The 27,900-nt window shown below is 41.2% G+C and overlaps 1 protein-coding gene across 1 annotated transcript in view; it reads right to left on the bottom strand.

Moving 5' to 3' along the window:
* The window catches only part of ank1a (ankyrin 1, erythrocytic a), a 108,634-nt gene extending 83,235 nt beyond the window's left edge, over positions 1-25,399 (bottom strand). Inside the window, exons 1-2 of the mRNA XM_042421220.1 lie at positions 24,969-25,399; positions 13,430-13,914 (exon numbers count right to left, since the gene is read on the bottom strand). Coding sequence (XP_042277154.1) covers positions 13,430-13,555 — 126 coding nt within the window. The 5' untranslated portion in view covers positions 13,556-13,914; positions 24,969-25,399. The remainder of the gene's footprint in view (positions 1-13,429; positions 13,915-24,968) is intronic.
* Positions 25,400-27,900: the final 2,501 nt, after the last annotated feature.

Raw genomic sequence — 27,900 nt, 5'->3', positions numbered from 1 at the left:
CAGTTTTTGCAGTTGGCAATACACTGTATCTAATTTTTTCTGACTGGTTTTACATTTTTATCTCGTGCTTGTTTCCCCTTGAACTTAGCATGGACTACATCGACATTTGTGGCGGAGTGCTGTGGAGAATCCAGTGTTTTGTTGTGTTCTTCAGTCATCTCATGAATTTGACAGATGGAGATAGCCTTAGCTAATGTCAAATCACTATCACGCAGTAGCACCTTTCTCATATTATCATTAATTATGCCACAGACCAGTCTAACTCAAATAAGCTCCTCATAGAGATCTCCAAAATTGCAGCTTTCGCTTTGATCCTTAAATCACTGGCATACGATTCAATTGTCTCACCAGCCCTCTGATTTTGTGTGTTAAACAGAAATGCATGTAACTGGTTTCACAGTTATCTTAATGGCAGAACTCAAGCAATAGTTGCAGATGGTCATCAATCTGACTTCCTTGAAGTTACAAAAGGGGTGCCACAGGGCTCAATACTAGGTCCTATTCTGTTCACATTGAACATAAATGACCTGGGCTCATTTTTTAGTAACAGCGCTATTCATTATTATGCTGACAACACAGTAATTTACTCATCTGCGCCCTCTATTGACAAAGCATTGTCTAATTTAAAGGCAGATTTTTTGGCTATTCAAGGGGCCCTGATTAAACTTAAGCTTTTGCTAAATCCTCATAGGACTAATTACATGCTCTTCACCAAATCTCAAATGAAAAATCCACTAAGTATTACTAATAGTACAATATCTGGGTCTCTAATTTAAAAAGTCCCATGTTATAAGTACCTGGGTATCTGGTTAGATGAAAAATTATCATTTAAAACTCATGTTGAGGAACTGACTAAAAAGCTTAAGTTTGAATTAGGATTCTTTTATAGGAATAAGCAGTGCTTCTCTTTTAGCAGTACGTTACAGATTGTACAGGCAACATTTTTATCAGTGCTTGACTAAGCAGATATAATTTACATGCATGCGACTGCCCACACCCTCAAATCCCTTGATGCTGTGTATCACAGTTATCTCAGATTTATTACAGGTGATAGTAGAACCCATCATTGTATCTTCTATGAGAAGGTAGGGTGGACATCACCTACTACTCAAAGGGAACAACACTGTCCTGTTTTTATTTTTAAAGCCATCCTATACAAACTACCATTATATTTATCACTTTTAAGAATTAGAAATATGGGACACCTATGGGATATTGGGGAAAAACTGCATTCACCTATTATGCTCCTCATAGGTGGAACAAGCTTCAGGACTCCCTTAAATTAGACAAATTTTTTATCCCTAGAACATTTTAGGACTCTGTTGGGTGTTCTATATAATAAATGCTCCCGTTTTTCCTTAATGTGTCTGTTTTATCCCTGTGTAATATATTTATATTACTGTCATTTTCCCTTCTGTTCTTTTGTATTTTATAAGTAATTTGCCTTGTGTTTGTGTTGTATTTATGTTTGGTATAAGATTGTTGGTTTTACACTTTTAACACCTTTTGTTATATGACTTGTTTGGTTGTGTATTTACAGGGCACCATTCTAAATAAGAGCATTGCTCTCAAATGGTATCCCCTAAGTAAATAAAGGTGTCTATCTATCTATCTATCTATCTATCTTTTGACGATGATATTGAGGATGCAACACAACAGACACGGCAGCAGTCACACACAAACCAGTACCAACAGGACACCACAGAGTAACACCCATGTGCAGGATTACTTCCACTAAGTATGGTGTCTGCAATAGCTCAGCATAGATGTGAACACAGTAATCTACTCTCTGAAACGATCAGTCTCTCCATGTCTCTTTGACCAAATTGGACTGAAAAATACAAAATCAAAGAAGGCACAATGTTCGACTGGGGTGACCTGATCCATATGGTTAAGATGGATTTTCGGAGCAGTATGTGGTTGAACAGGAAATGAAATATGGATGTGTGTGTAAGAACATATACTGTTAGCATGTAGGCTATATTTAACGGACAATGTTGCTGAGGGAGATCATTAGAGTCGTCACTGGGCCAGCTGTTGGTGCTCAGCAGGGTCAGGTTAGAGCACACATACACACGCACACACACACACACACACACACCACGCTGCCACGCTGCCCCAGAGGGATCAAGGGCAGAAGGATCACAGTATTGCACTGCTTTCCTCTAACTCATTTACAGTGGAAGCTGAACTTTTCTGTCCTTAAGAGAAAGATCTTTTACAAAATGGAGCACAACAAAGATTCCAAAGTGTTTGCATTTAAAAAAATCAAGATATATTAAGACCATTACTACAGACGACATGGAGAGAGGGATTATGTACCGTAGGAGTCCAGAAAGTATTTGACTAGAGGAGAGGAATGAGGACACAGAAGCGAGTAAATGAGATGATGTCAGTGTTTACATCATGATTAGAAACAGTCCTCTGTGATAACACTAGGTGGCGACATCCAACTCTCTCACAGAGCAGCGAACACTGTGCTGACTAAGGGCTGGCTGACACTGGATGTGCTTGTGCCAAGTCTACATACATGTGTGCTTACATGTGATAGTGTGCGAGGTGTGGTTGACCTTGTAAAGCTGCTGCATTCACACAGATTCTCCTTCATCCTGAGCCGATACCGCTACAGTCCCTGAGGACCGACCCCCTCCTCTGTCTCCCCTTCTCCATCAGTTTGCGATCTGATTTAATACTGAGCAGGGAATTTGCAGCTAAAACATCATCTGAGCAAATGTCTGTTTAGTATATCAAAGGTTTTTATAAATGTGTGCGGTGGAAGTTGATTATTCCATATCTACCTACACAGCACTCCCATTTTCTTTTCTTTTTTTGCCTATGAAAACATTAGGCTGCTGTAACAGTAAAAATGACTGATGCTCCATCCCCCCCTCCTGCTTCCCTCTGTTGCTCACTTAATCTCTCTCGCTTCTCTCTCTAAATGTGGATCTATCGTGCAAACTCGGAGGCTGGGAGAAGAGAGGGAGGTGTTTAGAATCGAAAGCATGATCTTGCAGCGTTGCAATGTGCCGTAAGTAACTGCGGCAGAGAGAGGGAAGGAGGGAAGGAGTTGTGGTCCATATTGAAGCAGGAGAATTGATTATGGGAGGGATGGAGGAATGTACTCCAGTAGGGAAGGAGGAAAGGAAAGGGGGTGGGCACCTGGCTCTGCATCTGCTCGAGAAAAATCTCTGGGGTCAGCCAATTAGAGAGAGGGTGACACCACTATCCCCCTAGCTAGCTAGTAAATCCTGCGCCACAAGACAACCTACGTGCCTCTGTTCAATGAACGTGTGAGCTCATACACATACACACACACACAGATAAAAAATCTGCTTTACACAGACTTTAGACACAGACACACTTTAAGTACTATACATAGTCAGATTGGAGGTAGTTAAACACAGAAACAGTATTTGAGTCTCCAGGAAGGGTCACTTTTAGAGAAAAATGCTGATTGCATTCCAGAGAAAACCTGTAAGTTTTTGTGTGATAAATTCATGTAATTCAACCATCATTTGAATTACTGATATACATCATGAGCAGAGAGGCCTCAAATCCTCCCAAACCTGCCTGACCACCTTTGGATTAATTCTACAGAGTTCCATAGCATCCAAATCCTTTTGATTACCTCATCACAGATCAGTTTAGGCTGGGTTTTAAACAATCTTAAGTAATAAATACCTATATAAATACCTAAGGGAGTTCAACCAAATTCTAAAAAAGTAGTCCTCACTTTACTCTAGTAGTATTTAGTCCTGTAGATGGATTTTGTTTTATTTGCCAAGATTTTGAGATATCGGTCTCAAATTTTCTGTCTCCACAGTACGATGGAAGTAAATTACATTTGGTTTGTGGTTTTGTGTTTCTTTCCATTAACACTCTCCATTAATATGGGTAATCCACAAATATTGCTATGAACAGGATCCCAATGAATGAAATACCACTAGGATTAAATTAAAAAATAATTGCTGGGTTTTTCTGTTTTGGGTGAACCAACACTTTAATATGTACAGTATATATCATTTATCTGGCAAAGTTTTGCCAGCAGACTACATGATATTTAGCTAAACGACTAGCTGAATGTTTTGTAAATTGCTCTTTCCTGATAAAGACAAATAGTGAGGTGATAAAAGACTTATTAAATTTGTTAGATTGAGGGCTCAGTAATTTTTGCCAACTTTACAACCATATCCAAAATTAAGCCAGCTATCAGAACACAAAGCTAACTTCATGTGTGTGGGTAATGCCACATGGTTTCATTAAGGTTCATTTTTATAAAGGTGCTACTGTGCTTGGAGCATTTTAACATCAACAAATTTCCACAGTTTGAGACTTGAGTGTAATTAGTGAAAACAAATGTCCCTCTATAGTACATTTTGCTGCGTGGAAAAAAAGTCACCAGAGCATTTTTGTTAAGATTTGTTAGTAACAGACTGACATGACAGAGAAGCAACATATCATATAAGCCATGGTAATTACATATAGCCAAGTACATATATGAATGTTTAAACATGCTACTTTCACATAGGAATCGATAAATAAATGAAGGCCCTCTTTCCTTCTCTGTCATGCTTTATCCTCTAACTGATCTATGCTTTATTGGCCATCCTCCTGGAGAGCAGAGCATCACTGTACATGCAGGGTTGGATGAGAAGTGAAGAGGATCAAATCAAAGTGGCATCACCTCTCCCTCCGGGGATTCAGATGAAGGGGTTTACAAACGGCTAAGCTTTTAATAACAGGTCCATGATGCTACGAAACTGTGATGACACTTGCCACGAGGATTAGATAACTCAAGAAATCTGCACTCCACTAAGTAAGATTTGTCATCAGGGAGCACAGAGTGATACTCCAAAGCACCAGCCAAGGCCAAACCCCTGGCCTTGTAATGTCATCATATGTTACCCAAAAGGATTGTTGTAGACAACAACATCTGCATCCCATCCTAAAAAGCCCTCCTTAGCTGTGTTTCAGCATGCCACTTCAGACTATGCAGGTTTAATTCAGTCAGGAAAGTCAGACTCCAATCATAATCTCAATCTTCTCTTGCCCATTGCAGTAAATGAATCAGACGTTCTCTGTTGTCCGCACTCAGAGAACTGGAACTGAGAATTACAGCCGGGAAACTGTGCTGCTGTAATGACCTACTGAACTGTACTGCTGGGTTTCGAATTGAATTATTCCTCTTCCCTCTGGTAGACAGAAAAAAGGAATCATCATATCAATCAGGTAAATAAGACACCCGTCATCCAATACAGAGGAAAAGGGTGCAGAATCACCCCGGGGTCACCCACACTCCTCTGATATTTCACTCCTTTTTGCTTTCACTCTCCTTCCCTCTGCTATGGCCTTACCCCTGGGCTATATTCCTTCAGTCTGAGAGCTCATCTTCACACAATCACTAACACATAAGGTGCATCCCACACACATACAAATGTAGTCCCACGCTGGCATGCTCACCTTGCACACACAAACACACAAAAACCTATAAAAGACATGCTCTAAAAAGCAAATATCCCTGCAAACTCAAAGCCATCACTCACACTGATTTATTCTCATTTTATGCGCTCAAGCATGAATGAATAAGGGCGACAGTGGCAAAATCATAGGATCAGTAAAAAGTGGATGGAGATGCATGAAATTACAAAGTTATGAGCCCAGTCTTTTAAAGCAAGGCAAATACAACGCAGAGCAGATCAATACAGTGGATGGTAGGCTGCACATTGCAGAGGCTCCGAGCTATCGTACATATCAGTCCAAGAAATGCTGCAGAGTCTGAGGATATCAGGGCAGGACTCGGAATACCTGGACAACAAACCACACTAAGCTCCCTATCCCACCTCCTGTCCTTTCCTCTCTCATCAGCCAGAAGGAGCTTAAAGGGAAAGAGCTCAGTTTGGGTAACAGCTTGGGTAAAAGCTTTCCTTTCTGACAACAAGCTGTCCAGCAATGACCTATCAAATTCCTCTAAGAAGATATCACCTCATTCTTTCTCCTTTCTCTCTCTCTCTTTCCTCGTTTATTTGGGCATGATGACGATCCATTTCAATAACCCTGATGTCTCAATTCTTGGTTCAGGGAGTTACGTAACAGCTGCACTATCAGAATAACAATTGGGAGGAGAGATTAGCGCAATCGGCCAAGTAGAGAGATAGAGAGGAAGATGAAGGGAGGGAGGTAGGGAGGCACTGGAAGGAAAATCTGAGGAAGCCCCTCTCAATATGACACATCATTTCACGTGCTGTCTCTCAAATGGATAGATTAAGCCATGCAGTGGGAGGACGAGCAAAGAGACGCTGCAGCTGTTAATATATTTTGGAGGTTTACACAACCCAGTGTTGGAGGCTGATGCTGTGCTGAAAGCACTGCAGTCCTATGTGTCAGTTCAGCATCATTTGCCGTCGTCAGCCAGGAAATACACCAATAAATGGTTTGTGTCTCACAGGCTTACTAGGATTATCAAAATCATGCATTCTTTTATTGCACAGATAACAACACACAATAAGCAGATGCTGATACTTGTGGCTTCAGCCTTAAAAGAAACGAATGAATCACTGCAGTGAGGATGAAATTGAAAACACCGCGAGACATCTTCATCACTGATCAAAAATTTTTAAAAATCCTCAGGGTTTAGAGCTTTGGTGGAAGACAAACCCCTGCAGAGAGGGAGTGCCTGCTGGATGCTTGATGTTATTTCGCTCTTGTTTATTTCATTCTTTTTTCTATTTTAACAAATAAAGGAGAACATCTTTTGAGCAGGGGAATCTTCTTCTCCAATCAAATGAACCTGAATGGGTGTGGTGGGGTATCAGCTTTGAAATCACTCAATCTCCACAAGCTCATAAATACCCGCTATCGTCCCGGTGAGGGAGGAGGGAGGAGGGGGGAGGGGGTTGGTGAATTGGCCTCACGTGCTGTGCGCCTTCCATTCCAGCTTTAATTAAAGGAGAGTATGCTGCAGCTTCTGGCCAAACTGCCCCAGCAAGCACTTAGAGCCAGGAGCTGAACTCACTGAGACTCATTCTCAGGCTCCATCAACGTGAGTGAGTGCCTCGGCCGGCCCAGCTGAGTCATCTGTCTGAGGGGTTCCACAGGGCCACCTGGGCCGCAGCCACACACACAAACCCACATCGGATGTAGGTTTCATTAACACACACAGATACGTGTTGAGTTTGTGACAAGAGAGGTGAGATGGATAGACTGCTGGTTGATTGACCTGGTGATGTCTCATGATATTGTATGATGCAAAACGCTTTTTCTCTAAGAATAGAAAAGTAAATAAAATTTTCACACAAGTTTAAAAGAATACTCTGACATTATGGGTGACATGCTTATTCACTGTCTTGCATAAAATTAGATGGGGAGATCAATACCACTCTTTTGTCTGTATGGTAAATATGAAGCTACTACTAGCAGCTCGTTAGCTTAGATCAGCATAAAAGCCTAGCTTGGCCTTGTCCAAAGGTAACAAAATCTACTTACCAGAGCCTTTAAAGCTAACTAATTACCAGTTAACATGTTTGTTCTATTTGTACAAAAGTAAAACTGTAAAAACAACACGTTGTGGTTTTACGGGGTGTTCTGTGCCGGACTATTTCTTGGCTTGGCACAGAAACTTCCTGGAGTCTACTCTCGTTGCCTGGCAACCTTTCGAAGAAGACAAGACTCCAGGAAGTTACTGCGCACTTCCAAGACATATAGCCCTGCGCATAATCCCTGAAAAACCATAATCTCTTTTAAACCTCAGTTTTTGTACGAACTAAACAAACAAGATTTTTTGAAGTTTGAGTGATATCGATCTTCTCATCTAACTTTCAACAAGAAAGCGAGTACACAAATTTCTTGAAATGTCAAATTTAAAGGTCTCAATGGCTCATTCTATTTCTCATGCACTACTTGGTGGTGAAGAAGGCTTAAAGAGAAGTATGTCTGGAGCGTTTGGGGCGCCTTGATTGACAGGTGTCGCAGGCTATCACACTCACATAGTCATGTTGTTTTGGTTAGAACAATCCAGTCTCCTCGCTGTTGTTCAAACTGGGATTTTCTGGGTTTAATCTGAGTCTGACAGTCTGAGAAGACAGCAATGAGTCGTCTACTTCAACATCTTCACTTCAGAAACCTGCATTGTAGCTGATAAATCTCACAAATGTTATGTTTGCTTAGTCTTCTTAGTCTCTACTCAGCTGCTTGAAGAGGTAGTAGTGCTGAAAAGAGTAATCAATTCATGCTCAGCCAATCAAAAGACAATTTATTAACAACACTTTTATAATGTATTTATCATTTAAGTCACTTATAAAGCAAAAATACCACATATTTGTTGCTTCTAGCTTTAATAATATGAGGAGAATTTGCTGCTTTCCTCTGCTTTATATCATTGTAAATTGGGTTTGTAAACTGTTGTTTAGACAAAACAAGCTATTTCACCATTCACCCAAACAATTAATCAGAAAAAAAATCAACAGAATAATCTGTAATTAAAAGAATTGTTAGTTGCAGTCCTAATAGGAAGGACCAGTCAATATCCAACTAATGACACAGAAAGGTGAAGTAAGAGGCCAATCTTTATTTGTCCTGAGCCTGAGACAAATATTGACTGTAGCCAAGTTCAGGATGAGCACAAAGATCCACACTCATAAAAAGTATTTACATGTTGTAGCATCCAATTCATCATCATTTGGCAAATGAAGAATGATTAATAGGAAGTTATTCCCTTTGATCACAGGCGACTACGATGCAGGTAAGCAGGCAGGCACGGCTGATCAGCAGACAGGTGCTCGAGTTGGCTCTGATGGGCTTAGTCACTGCTGCAGCACCCCTAATCCACTGCACCAAATCAGCACACACACTCAAACACACACAGCCATACATGCACATAAACACGGCATCAACACCTAGACAGCACTACGGTACCAATCTGTCTCCGACATCGACACATTAACCTCTCTGCCTCCCGTTCAAGCGGGGAGGGTAAGAGATTTTGGAGGGCAGAGGGAGAAGCAGACAGAGACGAGACTGGAATGCTGATCCACTGCTGCTACCTCTGCTTTATATTAAGATGGAGATAGCATTTAGATAGTACTTTCACCATTGCAATGTTCACTGGCAGCCATATTAGCGGCGCAGTCCTTCATCACGGTTGTTGTTTAGGAACCTGAGAGTCTATGCAGAGGATTTGTACCTTTAAGATGCCTGATGGGCTGTGATATACATCGGCAGCCAACACCTCTGAGTGCTAGACAATGTACAGCAACAAAGTAGCCATAGTGCATCCTGACCAGACTTATTGTATTGATGAGTCTGAGTACCAGCACCACTAATGGGACTCTTTCTCTGCACTTCACTGCCTTACAAGTAACAGACAAGCTTTACTAGACAGAAACTGTATGTACACAATAATGGTGGCCTTTTAGCCACATCAAACACTGACTTTACATATCATTCTAATGATTTTCCATCAGTAGAGTATTACATAGTATAAGTCACTGAGGAGTATCAACTTTTTTTGTGTTGGCAGAAAAGAAACTGCATATTTTCTTTCAGATATTGAAAGACTAGAAGATCGCATTTTGTGTTGCTACCATCTAAGACATTTGAACGGTTTGTCCAAAATCACACCTAAAGCTGAAACAATAAGTCAATTCATTGATTGGTGGATTATCAAAACATTAATCTGCAACAATTTTGATAAACAATTAATTGTTTAGGTCATTTTTTAAGCAAAAATGCCTAAAAGTTTACTGGTTCCAGCTTCTCAAATGTAAATGTTTTCTGGTTTTCTTAGTATTCTGTTATATTAAAGTAAATAAACTGTTTTTAGAGAACATAGGCAATTTTTAAAAAAAATGTTAGTTTCATTTACATGTAAAGAGATTTATCTACACATTCTTATGTCATTCCCAGATTAATACTCACTGAAACATGAAACGCACACACTCTGCGGTTGAGCAAAAGGGAAATGACACCAGGGAGAAATCCATATTATTGCACAAAAAAATACTGCGCTCAACATACATCCTGAATGGGACTATTGGATTTGTTAATCACCCTGGGGCTCACCAAATAATGATCACATACTATAGCAACAAAACAATTAGTAATGACAAGAAGCACATCTCTAAATGGTTATGAAGATCCAACTAGAATTACTTTTTGGCTTTTACTACCAGCTCATGAGACAAATTTAGTTTATTGTTTTGTTAAGAATTTGTTATTAGATGTAAAAATGTAACTTTTTGCACTATTTTTCTCTTTTAATAAGAAATCTGGTGCAGCACTGGTGAAAATGCTGTGATTTTTCATCATAATTAATAACAAGACCTTGATTCTACTGTTGAAGTCTTAATACTGTTTTGTGGTCACAATTCCTCTAGTCTTTCTACATTTGTGTTTAAAGCAGATCTTCATCATGGAGGGTGATAAAAATAGTTGACAGAAAATTCATTAATGCAGCCAATATGTCAAGAATGCAAGAGCCAAAACAACACTAAAAAGACAGAGCAAACAATGCTGTGGCCCTGGACTGTTAATATATCTTGAATAAGAAAATAGCCTGTTTGAAAATAAAACCCAGGTGTACATCCCCCATGATCTTGGAAAAGTCCTGAATCTTCAAAAAAATAAACAGCCTATGAAAATTGCATTGGATACACCCAGTTTGAGACAAACAATACACACACAGTAAAGCGCTACTGTCGCCATTGTCGCCCTGGTAAACCACTTCTGCCAAAAGGTTTCAGATGTAGATGCAAACACACATACAGAATGAGGTAAAAATAGGTGCTGACTGGGACAATAGGGCTTTGTCCACATCCTGACAATGCTCATTTTTCAAGAGAAGCAAACTCATCAATAAAAGTAATTTGAGGACAACATAATCCACTGCTCAGCAACTGACCTGTGCTGTATAATACCACTACACCATGAAGCCAATTAAAATGGCACTTTCACCTTTTGATGATGAATTGTTAGCTTTATGACTCTGGACATTCATCAGTGGACACAGACTCATGTCCCCACAGGGATGGAAATAATGATATAAAACACCAATGTACATTAGCCAAAAACAGTAGATTAGAGGGATTAAAACAAAGAGGATAAAGAAATGGGTGTGCAAATCAAATAATGTCTATTAAAGATCCTAAATTAAAATGTACTACTAGAGAGTCAAGCAGCCTCTAGAGGCCATAATACTCATTAGACTCAACTGGACCAAAGAAGACTGAATCAAGTGACGGTCTAAATAACCAGCTGACCAACTGAAACTGCTTTCCTGTTACAATAAATCATCCACTATAAATTGGAACAATTCATTGCAGAAGGCATGAAAAGATCAATAAAAAAGAAAAGGCTATGAGTGATTCCTCATATAAAAACTCAAAACACATCAATTGTGCAGGATAAATGATTGAAATGCCTCCAGTGGAGGAGGAAACAGAAGCTTATATAACAAGACACTGCTTTGCTGAGAACAGAATGAAAACAAGTGAGGGTGCATGTGTGTTAATATGTGTGTGTGTGTGTGTGTGTGTGTGTGTGAGCAAATTTGGAAGGGTGGTTAAATAAAAGATGTGTCACAGAGAAAGTGTCGACCTTGCGTGCACCATGAGGATAGGGACACTCCCGAGGTACAGGTCGATACACAAGACAGCTGATGGAACAACTACAAAAAACAGGTGTCGAGTGGCAAACAAAGAAAACTGCCAAGTGCAACGGTGGTTTTCTTAACCGCCGTGCATGAACATACAAGGAAACGCAATCAGTCAACTTTTGAATCATAGACGGCAGAATTTGCTTCTGTTGCTGCAGGCTTCAAAGAGGAAACAAAGAGGGCACTGGAGAGAAAGAGAGATAAAGAGAGAGAATTCCCCCAGTGTTAACATCTGCTCCAGAAACCAGGAATGACTGTAAGCCGGTGTTAAAAAAAGGAAGAGAGGTTGGGAGGGAGAGCTGGTGGGGAGTCAGGAAGCTTATTTAAAAGACTTAAGCTGCATGGTTACGTAAGTGATATGGGATCCTCTGAAACAATACACTTTCAGTCAAAGTTGCGCTGCATTAGTACTGTCCCTTCTTGATCTCATCTTGCAAGACATGCACATATTGCATTTACACACAAGCTTAACACACACACACACAGGCATCTCTGCACTGGCATTCACACTCCTGGCCCTTTTATCAAAAAGCAAATGTTAGAGTTGAAGAAAATGAGGAAACCTTAACCCAGGAGTCACTGGCTCATGTCAGTCATTGCATACAGAGCGGTGGCATGTGTGTGTCTGCAATGAAAGGACTGTGTCTGACTCTCCAACAAAAAGAGCCGAGGAGCTATCCCCTACTGAGAGACATCTACCCCAGGTGTATCTGAGTCATACTGCCTTTCCCTCTCTTCTTTCTTCTTGCTCTCTCTCTTTTCTTGCCTTGATTTTTCTTAAATACACCTTCAAACCCCTTGCCACCCGACTTTGTACGAGCACAACAGAAAGAAAAATCTAATCCCAACCCCAGCCTTCCAGCCCTGCCTCCCCTCTCTGGGAAAGTGAAAGAGCTATACTGTGTTCCTGTCCATAACACTGTCTCTACTGCATCAGCATCAGATTGGTTTACAGCCAGCCTGGCACAGTGCAGGCTCATAAGGCTGCTGGACTCACACTTGGTTGCTGAGGACCAATTTCCCACCAATACACAACAGCACAATCTGCGGATGACTCATTTTCATTAATGAGTTTGAGTGAAATGCAACGAGTGGCCAGAGGAATAAAATAGACTCGGCAGCTTTATGATATGTCCCTGCAGTCGGTGACTGGAGGATCAGAGATTTATTGTTTACAATGAGCCAGGCTTTGCCTGGACTTCTCAGCAAGACAGAAGCCTGCAGGTATTGCTCTGCGGTCATTACAATGCCACATAGAGGAAAAGCAGAGAGCACAAGAGAACGGACTGTTGCGGACACAGGCAAGCTCACTGTCCTCGTGGATGATTAGTGCTGTAGTGAAATTTCACCTCACCGCAGTGTGAAAACAAAGAAAGAGAAGTGACAGAGAGAGGGGACAAGACAGAGATGTGAAGAGGGACAGAGACACAGTGAGAGAAGAGTACTACACTGCCTTATCAGACGGCTTAGACAGGACAGTCAATAAAGCAGGTATAAAGCAGTCGAGAGGAGTAGGAAAGCATGCAGTGTGTTGTACCGTTTCCCTGTGTCTGTATGCACACAACATACATGTGTACCAGGGAGACTGTGTGTACACACAGTAGAAACACAACATGACTGGGTTTCCATGTGTGCCCCGGCACCCCTGACCGCAGTTTAGCATGACATAGAAAGAAGGGGGGGCGTCTCAACCTTCCTGCCCCCCTCTCCAGCCACCCCTCCCTCCCAACCTTAACCCATCACCCCACCCCTGACTACCCCACCTGTGAATAGTCCCAGTACCTTGCGCTTTTTATCCCGCGAGCGGCTCCTCTTCTTGACCCTCTCCTCCTCCTTCTCTTTGCGCTCCTGCTCTGCCTGGGCTTCTAAATCCTTGTTCTTGCGGAGGTGTTTGGCCGCTTGTGCCATGGCGTTGGTGGGGGTCTGGGTGGTGTTGGCGTGTCCAGATCCTACGGCGGTGGCCTGCTGGGCGACGGCGCGGGGACTTCTACCTGATGCAGGCCAACGCTAGCGCTGCCGCTGCTGCTGTGTGTTCCTCTATGGCCCTACAGAGTCTGAGAGCGTGCTCACCCTCTGCCTCCTCCTCCTCTTCCTCTTCAGCAGTGCAGTCACACACACACACCGGCAGTCCTCAGCCGTCTGCTGTGGGATGCTACTGCAGCGCAGCTCTTTCTCTCTCTCTCTTTCTCTCTCTCTCGCTCAATCGTTCATGTTCACTTCCCTCATTCAATTTTTCTGCTGCCTTCCTCTCTGGTCTCCCTCATTCTCTATACAGCAGAAAAAGGGTAAATAATTGTGAATAAACAGATTTTCCTTCTTTTTTCACTTGTTTTCTTCTCTGCAGTCTTTACATCTCTCTTCCCTTTATTGCTTTGACATTCTGTGAAACTGCTTCAACCCCTCCACCCACCCCATCAACAAAGATTAAAAAGGGATGAACTGACAGTCAGTTGAGGAATAGACTGAGCAGCTTTAAATCAAAGTCAGCTCTCCCTCCTCACATTGCATTGATTTTGTTTCCTTTTCCTGTATTTAATTTCTCAGTATCTAATAGTCCTGCTGTGTGTCCATCTGTGGAGGATCGCTAGGCTGTGCAGGGAACCCACCATCACCACAGCCAATCACACCATCACTCACACACACCAGGAGACCAGAGGAAATAAAAAAATCTAAAACATGCATGAGGGAAAAAAAAATTGCCTCTTATTCGTTAACTCTCCCCCTCTTTCTGCTCCCTCCTCCCTCTCTACTGTTCAGGCGCTGCAGCAGACAGGATTGGTACCCGTGCAAGGATGTTGGTGCAGTGTGCCTGTGTATATAAGAGTGGGGCTGTGAGCAATGAAAACCTACTCCATATCACTCCCTGAACGTTTATTGTAAAGTGTGATACAGTCTCTACAGTAAAAGCACCAGAGGATTTGCTTAATTGGCTTTTTTTCCTGGTTTCTTGCCTTCCCGTCCTCTCTCCACAATCCCTGTTATTACTTTTACAATAAAAGACAAGGGCTAGTATAAATATAGTTTATTATAGTATAATGGTTTTCTGTCTTATGCTCATGCCCAATGTATGTGTGGATATGTGAATAGAGAGAAAGAGGTGCATAGGGAGAGAGGTGCTGATGGAGCCGGCACCTGTTTACTGGTATTGCTCTGCCTCTCTCTGTCTCTCCTCCCGTTCCCTTCTCTCCCTCTCCCTCTCCCTCTCCCTCTCCCCTCCTCTCCTCTCCTCTCCCCTCCCCTCCCCTCCCCTCCCCTCCTCTTCTCCCTGCGATGCTGCTGACGCAGGCAAAAAAGATCCTTTAACATCTCTCTTTGCCTGGCTCACTATACATCACACATACAGTCCACAATGATACTGTAGACACACAAACACACACATAGTCCACACACATGCCAATACACGTGCTTCAGTGCATACAAACACACACACACACACACACACACACACACACACACACACACACACACACACATACACACACACACACACACAAACACACACAAAAGTACAGCTGGGGAATGGCTGTTGTTATATTTTATAGTATAGTATTCTGCAGCCACATCTTGATGTTTGGCTCACTTTTATTCTCCTCCATTAGTTATTTTAAATGGCTGCATATGAAGATGTATGCAAACAGGAAGGGTATTATGACTCCCAATCCATTCGTCCCAATCTTTGATTTTTTTCCCCCTGTTCTTAATTATCAGGTCTTTTTTGACAGTCATCATCTACAGTCAAATCACTGGTGATATTGAGCCCAATTTGAATCAAATGTGCTCTTCAGGGAATTAAATTTGAGGATTTCTAGGCTCACTGTTCTGTATCATTTAACAGAAAAATTATGTTACAAAATGAGGACTGTTACCATCTTTTTATGAGCTATTCCTTCTACATTACACTCATTATCTTGAATTGCTGTCTGTCCATATCCCTGCACTTATGTCTTGCTCTCTTTTTGTGTTTTTCCTCTGCTCTCTAGCCAAGGCTTCCCCTGATCTGATAGCAGCTCTCTATACTGCAGCATACTAATGAATTGGACTGGTGATATTGCCTTCTGTCTGCAATGCTACTACACAAATCACTCCCTCATATCCCAACACAAATACAGACGGGCTGACAGCTCTGTGGCCAGAGATCCATCACAATATCGAACTCCTGGGGAATGTGCCTAAATGAATTACCACTGGGACTGACTGCAAAATAAGGTGGTTTTTGCTTAGCCAACTAGATTGGTCTTGTTAAGCTATACTCTTGCTGAGCTAATAGAGGTACAGTTTTACAGTGGATTTTAACACAGCAAGTGGGACCACTTATAGTAGGTGGATCATGTGCGGATAAACCTGGAACAACCGTGTGAGGCAGAGGATGTCCCACACCCATCACATACTGACATACATACAGTCAAAAAGACGCTTTACTGGAAAACTCTGAGGCATCAGAGGTGTCAGAGTTTCCTTCAGCGCAGTGCACCAACAAGAAAGTGATCTATAACTAGTACCAATCCAACATTAGTTCTATCTCAAATATATAATCTGTATACCTCGCTGTGATCGTGATCATTTTATGTAAGGTTACATGAGGCTAGGGATTGGAGTGGCATTACAAAATTGAGTCAGCAGCCAGTTAGTCACTGAATGAATGTAACTGATAGCAGAAACAGTCAACTCAAATAGGTGCATCCCTAAATGTAACTTGAGTTATTTGTGATGCAAGTTGATTTTCTTTTTGCACTGAAATTAACGGAAACTAATGGCTGCCTGTAAGGAAGTGAATCAATCTAAATGTGAATGGCTTGTTTTGAGAAAAGGATGGCAGTAATGGGCTGGAAAATTCACCAAATTTATTGAATTATGAATCTCTAACCAACCTAAACATACTCTAACAAATTGTAAATAAATATCTGCAAAATGACAACAGCTGCAACAACCCGTGATATCTAACCTGAGAAGCAACTAACCAATCAGCCAACGGTCCATTATCTTTACCATGTCATACTGTAATTAAACAGGAAAAAAAAGAAATACATTAACTGCTCTGAGGCTCAGAGTTCATTCTTGACCTTGGAAACAGCAGTTGAGAAAACAATCCCTCATCCCCCAATCCCCATGAGATCAATCCCTCTCCTGTTATTTCTGACACGTTTCACCAATCGAAGCAAATGCCATACTTTCAAACCATCCATAAGGATGCAAGAACCCTGAAGGACTAACATATTTATCTACAATGTTTGAAATGTGACGTTTCTACTATTAGAGATCTGCAAGCACTTAAGAAATCACTTTTGTGAAACAGCCGTCTAAAGCTTTTGATCGTGTCACATGATCTTCATTAGCAGATGGAGTTGTCATGGAACTGTAGATGTATGTAGATTCACATTTTAAGGACTTTTCATCCATGTAGGCTTTAAACTTGCATTTCCAATGTTAAGAATTTACAATAAATTCATTTTTGTTCATGATTTATCATTGGTACATCTAATCTGACCTGATTTTCAGGTCATATTGTCCTGCCTTAATATAAAGCATACAATTTGTTTTGTTAGAACATAGTAGGCTAAAACATACAAAACAACTGAAATGGACCTTAAAAACCAAACATAAGCCTGTTTTAGTGTTTCACTGTGCACCCAGTATATAGACTGTCCCTGGGGTGGTCCTCCCTGGGACACAAAGGGACAGGTTGTGTGGACCTGGGGGGAGAAAGAAACACACAGCTACTGCCCAAGCTCTCTTCAGTGTGACGGCCAGCACCCGCCAGCACATTAGCCGCTCCAGTGCTCCTCTAAAAACAGTGGACGGGACATGACAGAGCCACATACACACACACACACACACACACACACACACACACACACTCTCTCTCTCTGTCAAGCACCCACACATAAACTCAACACAGTGAAAAGAGACAGGAGTGACAGCTTTTTCAACACATGGAATCATACTGTATGAAACCTCAGGATAACAACCTATGATAACAACGCAGACAGTCATATAACTGTTCAAGTGTAACCAGATTCAGTAACATGTCTCAGCCTGAAACTGAGACAGAAAAGGTTTCCTAGAAGCATGTGACTAGTTTCCCTCATCTTAAGATGCCACATTCTGCAGGTCAAGTGCGTGTTAACGTGCGAAACACACATTTGACCGGACTTTCTTGCCAGTCATTGCTGAAAGTAAATGTCAGTTTTGCACTCATTTACACCCACGCCACAGGTGTAGCTCTTGGGATAATATTCTCATTTCCTTGTCTAATTTAGTCATCCTCCTCATCAGGGACAGGTCACATGGGTGCACAGGTCTAGAGAATATTTCTCCAACAAACACTGCATTTAATCAGAGTTGGTCATAATGACAGGAAAGCTAATAATGAATCTTATTGCTTTGCATTAGTCAGATTCACACATCAGCAGCAGGCTCTCATACAGATACAGCCAAGTGTTTACTATGCTGCTCATGCCGAATCCACCTCAACATTTGTAATAGCAAAAAGTCTCCAGTGTGTTAGCTGGCAGAAGTCCACAGCCTACAGTGAGATACAGTATTCTGTGGTACAGGCCTGTGCCATCCTCTGCACTATCAACTGTGGCTTACAGCAGAGTTATTTTAGCAGCGGTGTTAGTCACTAGTATCAGCCAAAATGAGATGATGGGATGAACAAAAACCCTTGCTATATTTGCGCTACAGTGGACCATTTTGTAATTTCAAGTGGATCAAAGGATAATAATACTGCCCTTTTAACCACGTGAAACAGATTATGGTTGGTCGTCACAGACTATCAATCGGAAAGGCAAGAAACATCAAGCAGTGAAGAATAGAGGTTAGACAGCACCCTCTATTGATGAACAGGGGGTACTGCAAAAAAGGGAATAGGAATACACAATACTTAGTTCCACCATCAAACATGAAGGGTTTTGGTAATTATCTGCTGTTTAAATTTGTTCATTTATGAGTCTTTTATCAAACAACAAACAGTACAATTACACCATTACAACAACCAGTGCCACTAAAATTTTACAGGGCAAGAAAATGGTATGACATGATAACTCAGAGATAACAAGTGTGGTAGAATCAGGAGTAATCCATAATACTGATTACACCATGGTTCATAGCGCCCCCCATAGGCAACTCTTATAGTATCACGTATCTCAACACTGCACTGCAGCACACAGCCAACTCAGAGCAACACCACAGGACTGCACAGCTCAGTGCTGCTCTGATAGGACAACACACTGCTCAGATATAATCAGGGATCCAAAGGAACATGATACATGCAAATTAATACTAAAAAATAGGTAATTTTGTTAAAGCAATTTGTATTGTCAAGTACAGTCTGTCTCAATATGTGGGTCCACATCTCTACAGGAGGTGGACATGATAACAAGGAACTTTTGAAATTGTCAGTCAATTGATTAGTAAATTGACAGAAATGTATCACTGGTTTCAGCTTTTCAAATGTAAGGATTTGATGCTATTATTTGTAGTCCTATATTTACTCAGCATATACACTAAGTAGGCGATTCTGTTTAAACTGTATCTAATCTGTCTCAATAAACAGGTCCACATCTTTACAAGAAGTGAGCATGATGATGAGGAACACATCACAATAACATAATGAAACTTTGATGTTAACACTAAAAAAACTACAGTCTTTGAAATTACTGTACAATCGAATCAACAAATCTCTGACAAAGACTCAACTTGTTTTTTAATATAATAAGTAGGAGTGCAACTAACATGTATTTTCATTATTGGTTAATCTTAAGATTATTTTCTTGGTCTATAAAATGTCAAAAAAACAGTAAAAAATGTCCATCACAATTTCTCAGAGCCAAATTGCACATTCGATCGACAGACTAAAACCCAAATATATTGCTTTTACTATCACAGAAATCTAAGAAAACCAGTAAATCTTCTCATTTGATCAGCTGAAACCAGAGAATGTATGGCAGTGCTTAAAATTATTTTAACAAATAATCAGTTATCAAAATTGTAGCAGATCATTTTCTGCTGATCGATTAATCAACTAATCATTTCAGCTCTAGTAATACAAAGATAATATTTGTTGCAGGTCTACTGTGTTCAATCAAACTATAGTTTCAAGTGTTCTTGTTATTTTGTACACCGCCAGAAAATGTAATTTCTGGTGGACATTTTGCTGTCATCCCTCCCCTCCTGACATTTGGCAAATAAAGCATGGAGGGAGGAAAGAGCAGGATCGCTCGGAGACCTGAAATGCTCCTTTAGAAAGATCTATTTCCTTCTCTCCCTCTCTCTCTGTCTTTCTTTCTCTGCCTCTCTCTCTCTCTCTCTCTCTCTCTCTCTCTCTCTCTCTCTCTCTCTCTCTCTCTCCCTCTCTCTCTCTCTCTCTGCTGGCACTGCACCAGCAGAGAGAGCACTGATTGAGAAAGCCATATGGCAGGTAACAAACCAAGGGCAGGCATCATGTGCACACTGTGCCGCGGCTCAGGCATGTTGCCACCTCATCTAAAGGGCTCATCTGATTCTAGGGAAGTATGTAGACCAGAGCTCAGTGTAAATATGCTATGAGTGTTACTGATGCTACACCATCACCAGCTCTGTGTTGTAAACAGCAGTTCAGAGTATACTCATAGCTGCAGAGTCAGCAGTGAATATCGCCGTCACACCAACAGGGAATGACAATGGCCTTAGGCAGATTGACAATCACTTCTGTTGTGTACAGTGGCTCTTTCAAAGCACAGCACAGCAGTGTGTAGGCAAAGCAATACTTTGTTCTCAATTGATTGTTTAAAGGGGGCTTGTCTAGTGATTAAAACAATTACATTACTGCCACTATCTTTTTTACTACACTGAAGAGATGTGACGAGCCCAATCAAATCTGCAGCATCTCTTGATCAGACTCACAAAAATACCTCATAATGAATACGCTCATCTTTGTAAACTGTTTAGGTGAGTCTCTAACCACGAATAATAACAGAAACTCCCATCTGTGAGGTGTAAAGTACAACAACTGCAGGATCTGAAATGCAGGCAAACTGTCATTAGAGAACACAGTCAAAGCTTTCCCAGTGCTGTCAGATGGGAGAACAGTGGCACTGATTTGTCTCTCATACTGGCTTATCAACAAACTACAATCAGCGATTAAAAACCTCTGGAGACCAGTTCTACAAAGACAAAAAAAACTCTCCATGAAGACACAAAATAACTGATTTAATATCTGGTTTCTGAAGCATTTTTTCACATAGCACCTGACCAATGAATAAACACTGAGAAGATTAGGAGATGGTTTAGTAGATGAAAGGTAAACTGTGTGCATGATGGACAAATGGAGCTTCATCAGCTGAGGGACACTTCTGCCATCTAGTGGCGCCTCAGTGCACATGACTCAAAAAACAACATCTGTGTTTCATCGATCAGATTGAAGTGCTGAGTAACACTGTCTGAGCCTCTCTGATTGATAGTCAACTCATGGTTGTAATTATTACAAAATGTGATTAATTCCATGTAAAGCATTTTTCTTTATATCTTTTGTCTTTTCTTGTCAGTGGTTGTCTATCTACTGTATGTCAGAGTAAATCCCCCTGCTGCTCTTTGGCCGTACTCTAAACTCAGGAACTCCAGGGTTATGAAAGCGTTGACTGAAAAGATGTAAAAATGAATAAATAAATAAATGCAGCAGTTAAACGTTCTCATTGTGAGAAACATACTATTTTTGGTGAGATGATATTTTTGATTTTGTAACTTCTACTACTAATTCTACTAATCAAGTAAAATAACCAGAGATGTTGAATTTTAATATCAATAATGCAGAGAACCTGGAAGGCATGTGCCATCTAAGTGCTTAGATGGCACATGCAAGAAAAGATGATGTAAACTTGAAATTTGTCTGATCAGGGAACAAAATCCCTGCAGGTACAAATGAACAGTTACATATGTGTTGGAGGGTCAGTGTTAAAGCTAAATCACTATGACCGTAGTGGACATGGTGAATGGTTTAATCCAAACTACTAAAAATTATATTTACTTTACATTATATTTGTGGCATTTCTCCAAAGCATACCAGTTTTAGACTGATTTATTGCCTTCCTGACAGCTTTTAGCTCATGCTCATATGGTGTGAAAATCAACTTGCAAACACTTAAAACCAATTGTGACAGAAATCTTCTGTTTCTTGTGTTTAAAAGAAATCCCAAACTTTCAAGTGCTGAATCTTGGACTTTTCCACAACCACTTAAATTGTCCAACAAGGGACATGTTTTTGAAACTGTCTCTGCCTATAACTGCAATTCTCTGTGACAATAATGTAACTGTGAAATAAAATGTGATTAAATTATTAGGTTTATGTCTCTGCAATTCTATTTTTATAAAACAATTTTTCCATAGAAGATGGGAAATACATATTAAACTTATTAAAAGTGTTTATAAGCTATAAATAAGATTTGTAGTTTGTGAGCTAAAACAGAAAAAACCACCAAGGTTGTACATGATGATTATATATGATCATAATAATGGGTTTCTCTTTCTCAATTTGTTTTTTCTCGTAACATTTCAAATTAACAGAAGGGAAAGCAATGGGCCCTGGTGTGGACATGTAGGTGTGGGGTTGACCTTAAGCAGGAAAAAAGCTAAGATGTCAGGGAGAGTGAAAGACAAAAGAAGGAGAAATGAGAAGGAAATGGAACAGGAAGTGCAGGGGAGGAGGCCACAAACATTTGAGACTCATCCCCCAGAGTCCCATTCCCTTCCCCTCACTCCTCCCTCCTCTCATTCCTCTTCTCTTTTCCTCTGTATGTTTCTTTTCCATAGATTCCTTACACATGGTTTCCTCTGACCCCTTCATTTAAAGAATTATTCCATCCTCCTCTCAGCTCCATCCATCTTTTCCCCACAGGTGGCCAACCTACCCCACAAAACACTCCCTCCTTACATCCTCACTCCACAGTCAGGGCCACCATGCCTCACCTTGGCAGAAAAATAACTGCTTGAAACTTGTCAGTGCCGCTCTGTCACTGCAGCAAGTTTCAGAAATATCCCTTAAGCTTGATTCTGTTTAATTACATTAAAGCCAAATACAAGAACATCTGGCGATATTGTTTCAAATCCTGAAAAGCTCAGAATACTGAATACACTCTGTGGGCCGTTAGAGTAATTACTGGTTATCTTTTACAAGGTGTAACCGGAGCCAAAACAGACAGTGACTCCCCTCGTGACACCCAGCGAGTCCTCACTTTGTCCCAATCTGTTCCTTTGGATGTACAGCCCGCCTCCTTCCACCTGTCTCCTATTCTTCCTTTCTAATCAGGCGTCCCTGCCAATCAATTTGATCGCCATGACAACATTTCTCAGGACGCCCACCTCCAAAACACCGCCACCACCCACCCACCCCTATAAACAAAAACAATACAAAACAAAAAAAAAAGCTGAATTCCGACAGCTCAGGATTGATGAGGGAGAGTCCTGTCAAAGGCCAGAGATTAGATTAGGACTGAAGCACACACACACGCACACAAACACACAAACCACAACACAGCTCCGAGGCAGCAGGTGCTTTTGGTTAAACCTTAATTACATGATCTCTGATTTCTCTAATTGATATGGTAATGACTATGTAATTAATGCAAAAGCAAAAATACCAGCAGCTCTCCTAATGAATGGATTTATTTGATTAGATATCCTCCTGCATATTTATGCATGCTGGTATACAGAGGACAGAAAGACATATAAAACAGTTGTTTGTGCTTGTTGTCACAGTGTTGCTACCACCAGCATGCCACGACTACGCTGCTGGATAGGACAGAATTCAACATACAGATTCACATATGAATACAAATTAAGCTACTTGAGACGAATCTTGGTGAGAAAAATACTGTCTCTGAAAAAAAAACAGTACATTTGCTGCTTCTTTTAGTGCAAATGATTGTAGTGTGAACACTTCAGATTAAGGGGAAAGAAAAATGAAGCCTGTTCTCTTTCACAGGTAGGTGGCGCTATGGGGCTGCCTCACACACACACACAGGACACACAGTTTGCATGATTGAGGATGAACATTAACAGCACTGGTGCACCCTTTAAAATTAGCAAATCACTAAAAAAAAGTTGTCATTTTAAGTCTGAAGATATATTGTATATATTTTAGTTTGAAGACAACTCACATCTGTTAACCCCCCCTCGACCCACACACACACACACAAAGCTATAACTTCATCATTGGCAAAGGGTCAACTGTGACAACTAGATGTGACCCAGGTGCAATTACTCTCCGTAACACTCGCAGGGGGGGAAAAAAGGGTAGATATTTGGGGAGAGACTCCAGTATGACAAGTCACCTTCTGGGGATGAGAAATCATTTCTCCTGCTCGCTGACTCTAACATATGTCTCCATATATCTCCAGATATCTGGAGGGATAGTTCGAGGAGAAAGCGAGTGAAAGCACATGTGGGCCCTGACCAGGTGTGAAGAGCAGAGACCCGAGGCTAAACCGCACCACCCAGACTCTGTTCTGACAGCTGATCTGGACACTGCCTGTCTCTCCTATTCAATCTGGGTTCGCAAAAGAGAGGAAAGAAATCTAAAACAGACAAGACTGACAGTTAACACACAGGCTGATGTGCAGTAACGGTTTTAATGACAGGGTGAGAAGAAAATTTTTATGGTTACATCAATGAAGGAATAGAAATCCCTCTAAAAAAATTGCTAATTTCCACATTGGTAGGGTCAGCTTTTTTACTATAATTATGTTTTTGATGGGGCTTTGACTAAAAGATCAGTATAGCAAATCAGCTTCATCTCATGTTAAGAGTACTTGGGTTTCTCTCTTCAGAGAAAATCCATCAAAAGACAAACTCCTCCACTTTAAGGAGGAAAGAAGCATTTCCTTGCTTTCCAAACAATTGCATAAAAAGTTAATCAAATTAGTGCTGAAAATTTTATTTTCTCTGGAAGCAGTGGAAAATCTGCCAAAGACATGACTTTTTTAAGACTTTAATTAATTGTTTGTGTAATAAAAAAGGCATACTAACGCACTGAGATCAAGACAGGATGATGTCACACAAAAACTGGTTTGATGTTCCAAAAAACATGAGAAAAGACTTCAGATGGGCGTGTTTTCTGTTTACTCTGGGCCTGGCTGCCTTGGCTGTACCTCAAGGCCACGCGGGTTATAAATCATGGAAACATCAATCAAGACAAGATACTTTCCACAAGCTTGATACTGGATGTGTTGCCTATTAATTCCATTTGGTGAACAGCACATTTCCACGAAAGGCTCGCTTGCAGAGACCGACAGAAGAGAAGCTAATACCATTAATGAATGGTGGAGCGCTAGTTGGTTAACTAACTTACCTCTGAATAATGTGTTTCTTACGGGGCCACTCGGGCCACGGTTGATGGATGGCCTTACAGAAGCCGGGTCAATTAGCCAGGCTGGATTTCCCTCCATGTCGGCTGCAGACAGCACTGGGAGAGCTCCTACCTCTGTCACGCGGCCTGGCTGTAATTAATCACCAGCGCGAAGCCTTCTCACCTCACACCGCCGCGCGCACAAACAGCCAATACGTGCGTTCGGCCCAAATTACATCTAATCTGGCTAATTGTCAATATTAGACCCAGAGTAGGAGAAAGATCGTGACATAAAAAGTCTTTTCTAACGACAAAAGATCTATCCTACTGTACATTCTGCATAGTGCGTATTTTATAATGAGAAACCTGATGTTTTGTAAATTAACAAGACAGAACCAAGAAATATGAAAGGAAAGTGATACCACAGAAGAAACTCACAGGTAAATACAATTAATGTTCATTATAACATAATGACTATAAGTAAAAATGTACTGAAACATCAAGAATACAGTTATTTAATCTTAAGGGTAGGTCTCCTGTTGGCATATTTGTTCAAAAGGCCACAAAAAGGTAAAATATGTGATCCAAATGTAAACATAAGAGTCACCACCATCGTAAAACTCAAAACACAAGTTTGGAAACTGCTACCACCCCCAAATTCAAAGACAGGTCTTTAATAAGCCAAACTCTAGACTAACTTAAAGTGTATGTTTTTTTAAAATGCTGTTAATTTCCCATCTGTTTCGTCACATTGTTAATTCAACTGAATTGTGTGCATCAGTATAAGTAAACACAGAACTAAAAGGTGTGCTCTATTATCAGATGGGAAACACAAAAATGTAGAATTTCTAACATCCTCTTTTATGTATGTGAATATACATCAAATTATTGACTACTGAGGCCTTCAAATTTACCTAATTAAAATGAATTTAATGTATCTCATATTATAAAACTTAAGCATAGTTTTAAGTGGACATAATTAATGGCTTCTAGATTGTATTGGGTGCTCAGTCTACTTACACCTTACCCCATGATTACTGTGCATCTCTCTCTCTGCGTCTCTCTTTCTCTGTCTCACACACACACACACACACACAAACACACAGGTACACACAGCACAGATTGAGAGGCAGGGACAGAGACGTCACTCTGTGTTCACAGAACATACTCTGTGCTCTGGACAAAAGCAGCAGGCTGACAGATGAGGTTTGTGTCTGGGGGCAGGGGAGCTATGTGTTGCTGCTGCTGCTGCTGCTATGTGTGTGTATGTGTGTGTGAGTGTGGACCAGGTATTCCTCATGTTGTGGGGACGTAAATCTCATTAATTTTAGGGTAAAGACTTGGTTTAAAGTTAAGGTAAGTTTATGGTTATGTTATGGTTAGGGTAAGGGTTAGGCATGTGGTAGTTATAGTTAAGTCTCCAGGAAAATAAATGTCAGTCAGTGTGTAAGGTCCTCTGAAGTGATGAAAACATGACTGTGTGTGTGTGTGTGTGTGTTGTGCTTATGCATATGTGCATGCATGCATGTCTGAGCGTGTGTGCACCTATATGTGTATGTGCCTGTGTGTGTACATGTGTGTGTAATTTTGTTGGGGGGTTGGTCTCATGGGGCAGCTCTGTGTCTGTCCCATCTGCCACCCCACTCTACTGACACCCAAGGGAATGGCAGAAGGGGTGGGGGATTCATTTTGTAAAAAGGAATCGGGGTCCAGTGGTCTAATGGGCAACAATGCAGGTTTACTGACGGGCCAAAGGCAAAGGACACTGGCTGGGTGTGTGGAAGCCAATCTACCAATCTATTTGACAAAACATTGGGCCACCCCTGTCAAGCTCTGCCTCAGACTGCCTAATAAGCGACGCACACCCCTGAAATTATGCCTCAAATGAGAAAGGGGTGCACTGTATTTTACATACACACACACAGACACTACATACACCCGGGGCTAATGCATGGCCATGCTGTGGCCAGAGGGCTAATTGGGTATATAAACACAAACATATCCCTTGAGAGAGAAGAGGGGAAGGGTGTATTTTGTGCTATATGCTCCCTCTATTTAAGGAAGACAATACTGTAACTTAAATATGGAAGCTCATCAGTCCTTTAGCAGTATCAATAATGAAAGATGACATGGTTTTTGCTCTCGTACGCCCAGGAGTTCTTTTGAAGCTGTGCATATAGTGTGATGTGGAACGACTTGGTGGCAGGTGGCATCTCATGCTGTCTTTATCCAAACTGTGATCAGAAGACAGTAAATGGCACCAATGCCGCCACAACAACAAAACAGTCATGTGGAAGAGGAGCATATGGCTCCTGCACCACTGGGCAGAAGGAGCACTCAACAAGATGAATGCTGAGGTGCTGGCAACAAAGCTGACTTTAACTTGTCAAATTAACAGCATATCAAAAGAGAGAGAGAGAGAGAGAGAGAGAGAGAGAGAGAGAGAGAGATGAGGAGGAGGAAGCAGCAGCAGCCTGAGCTTTTTTTGACAAGTGCCACTTGATGGTGACAAAGACAGCACAGAGAGAAACAGTGACTTGCTGGTGGGGTCAGATCACAAACAGAGTTAGCAGCCGTTTGAAGTCCACATGTCTCTCACTGTCAGAGTTGTTGGTACACTGTTTGTCCATACATGAATCATAGAAACACACACACAGACACGCATCCACCGGGTGCTACCCTGCCCCCTCACTGCTTTGAGCGCTATGTTAATGAAACAGTTGCTGTTTCCTGGCATAACATTAATTACCCGATCAAAATAGAGTGGGTAATTAACTGCCCTTCTTTACCAGTGCTAATTACATTAGCAGAGAAGGGCCATTTCAGGGGAGCAAAAGAGAGGAGAGAAAGAAAGACGGGATGAAGCTGTACCAAACAAAGACTGAAAAAACAAGGGAACAGTGAGGCACATGCCAACGCGTGTATGGGTTTTAAG

The sequence above is a fragment of the Thunnus maccoyii genome, chromosome 9 (assembly GCF_910596095.1).
Source record: "Thunnus maccoyii chromosome 9, fThuMac1.1, whole genome shotgun sequence".
NCBI lineage: Eukaryota > Metazoa > Chordata > Actinopteri > Scombriformes > Scombridae > Thunnus > Thunnus maccoyii.
Note: the sequence above shows the minus strand (reverse complement) of the source record. Positions and strands in the feature narration are given on the sequence as shown.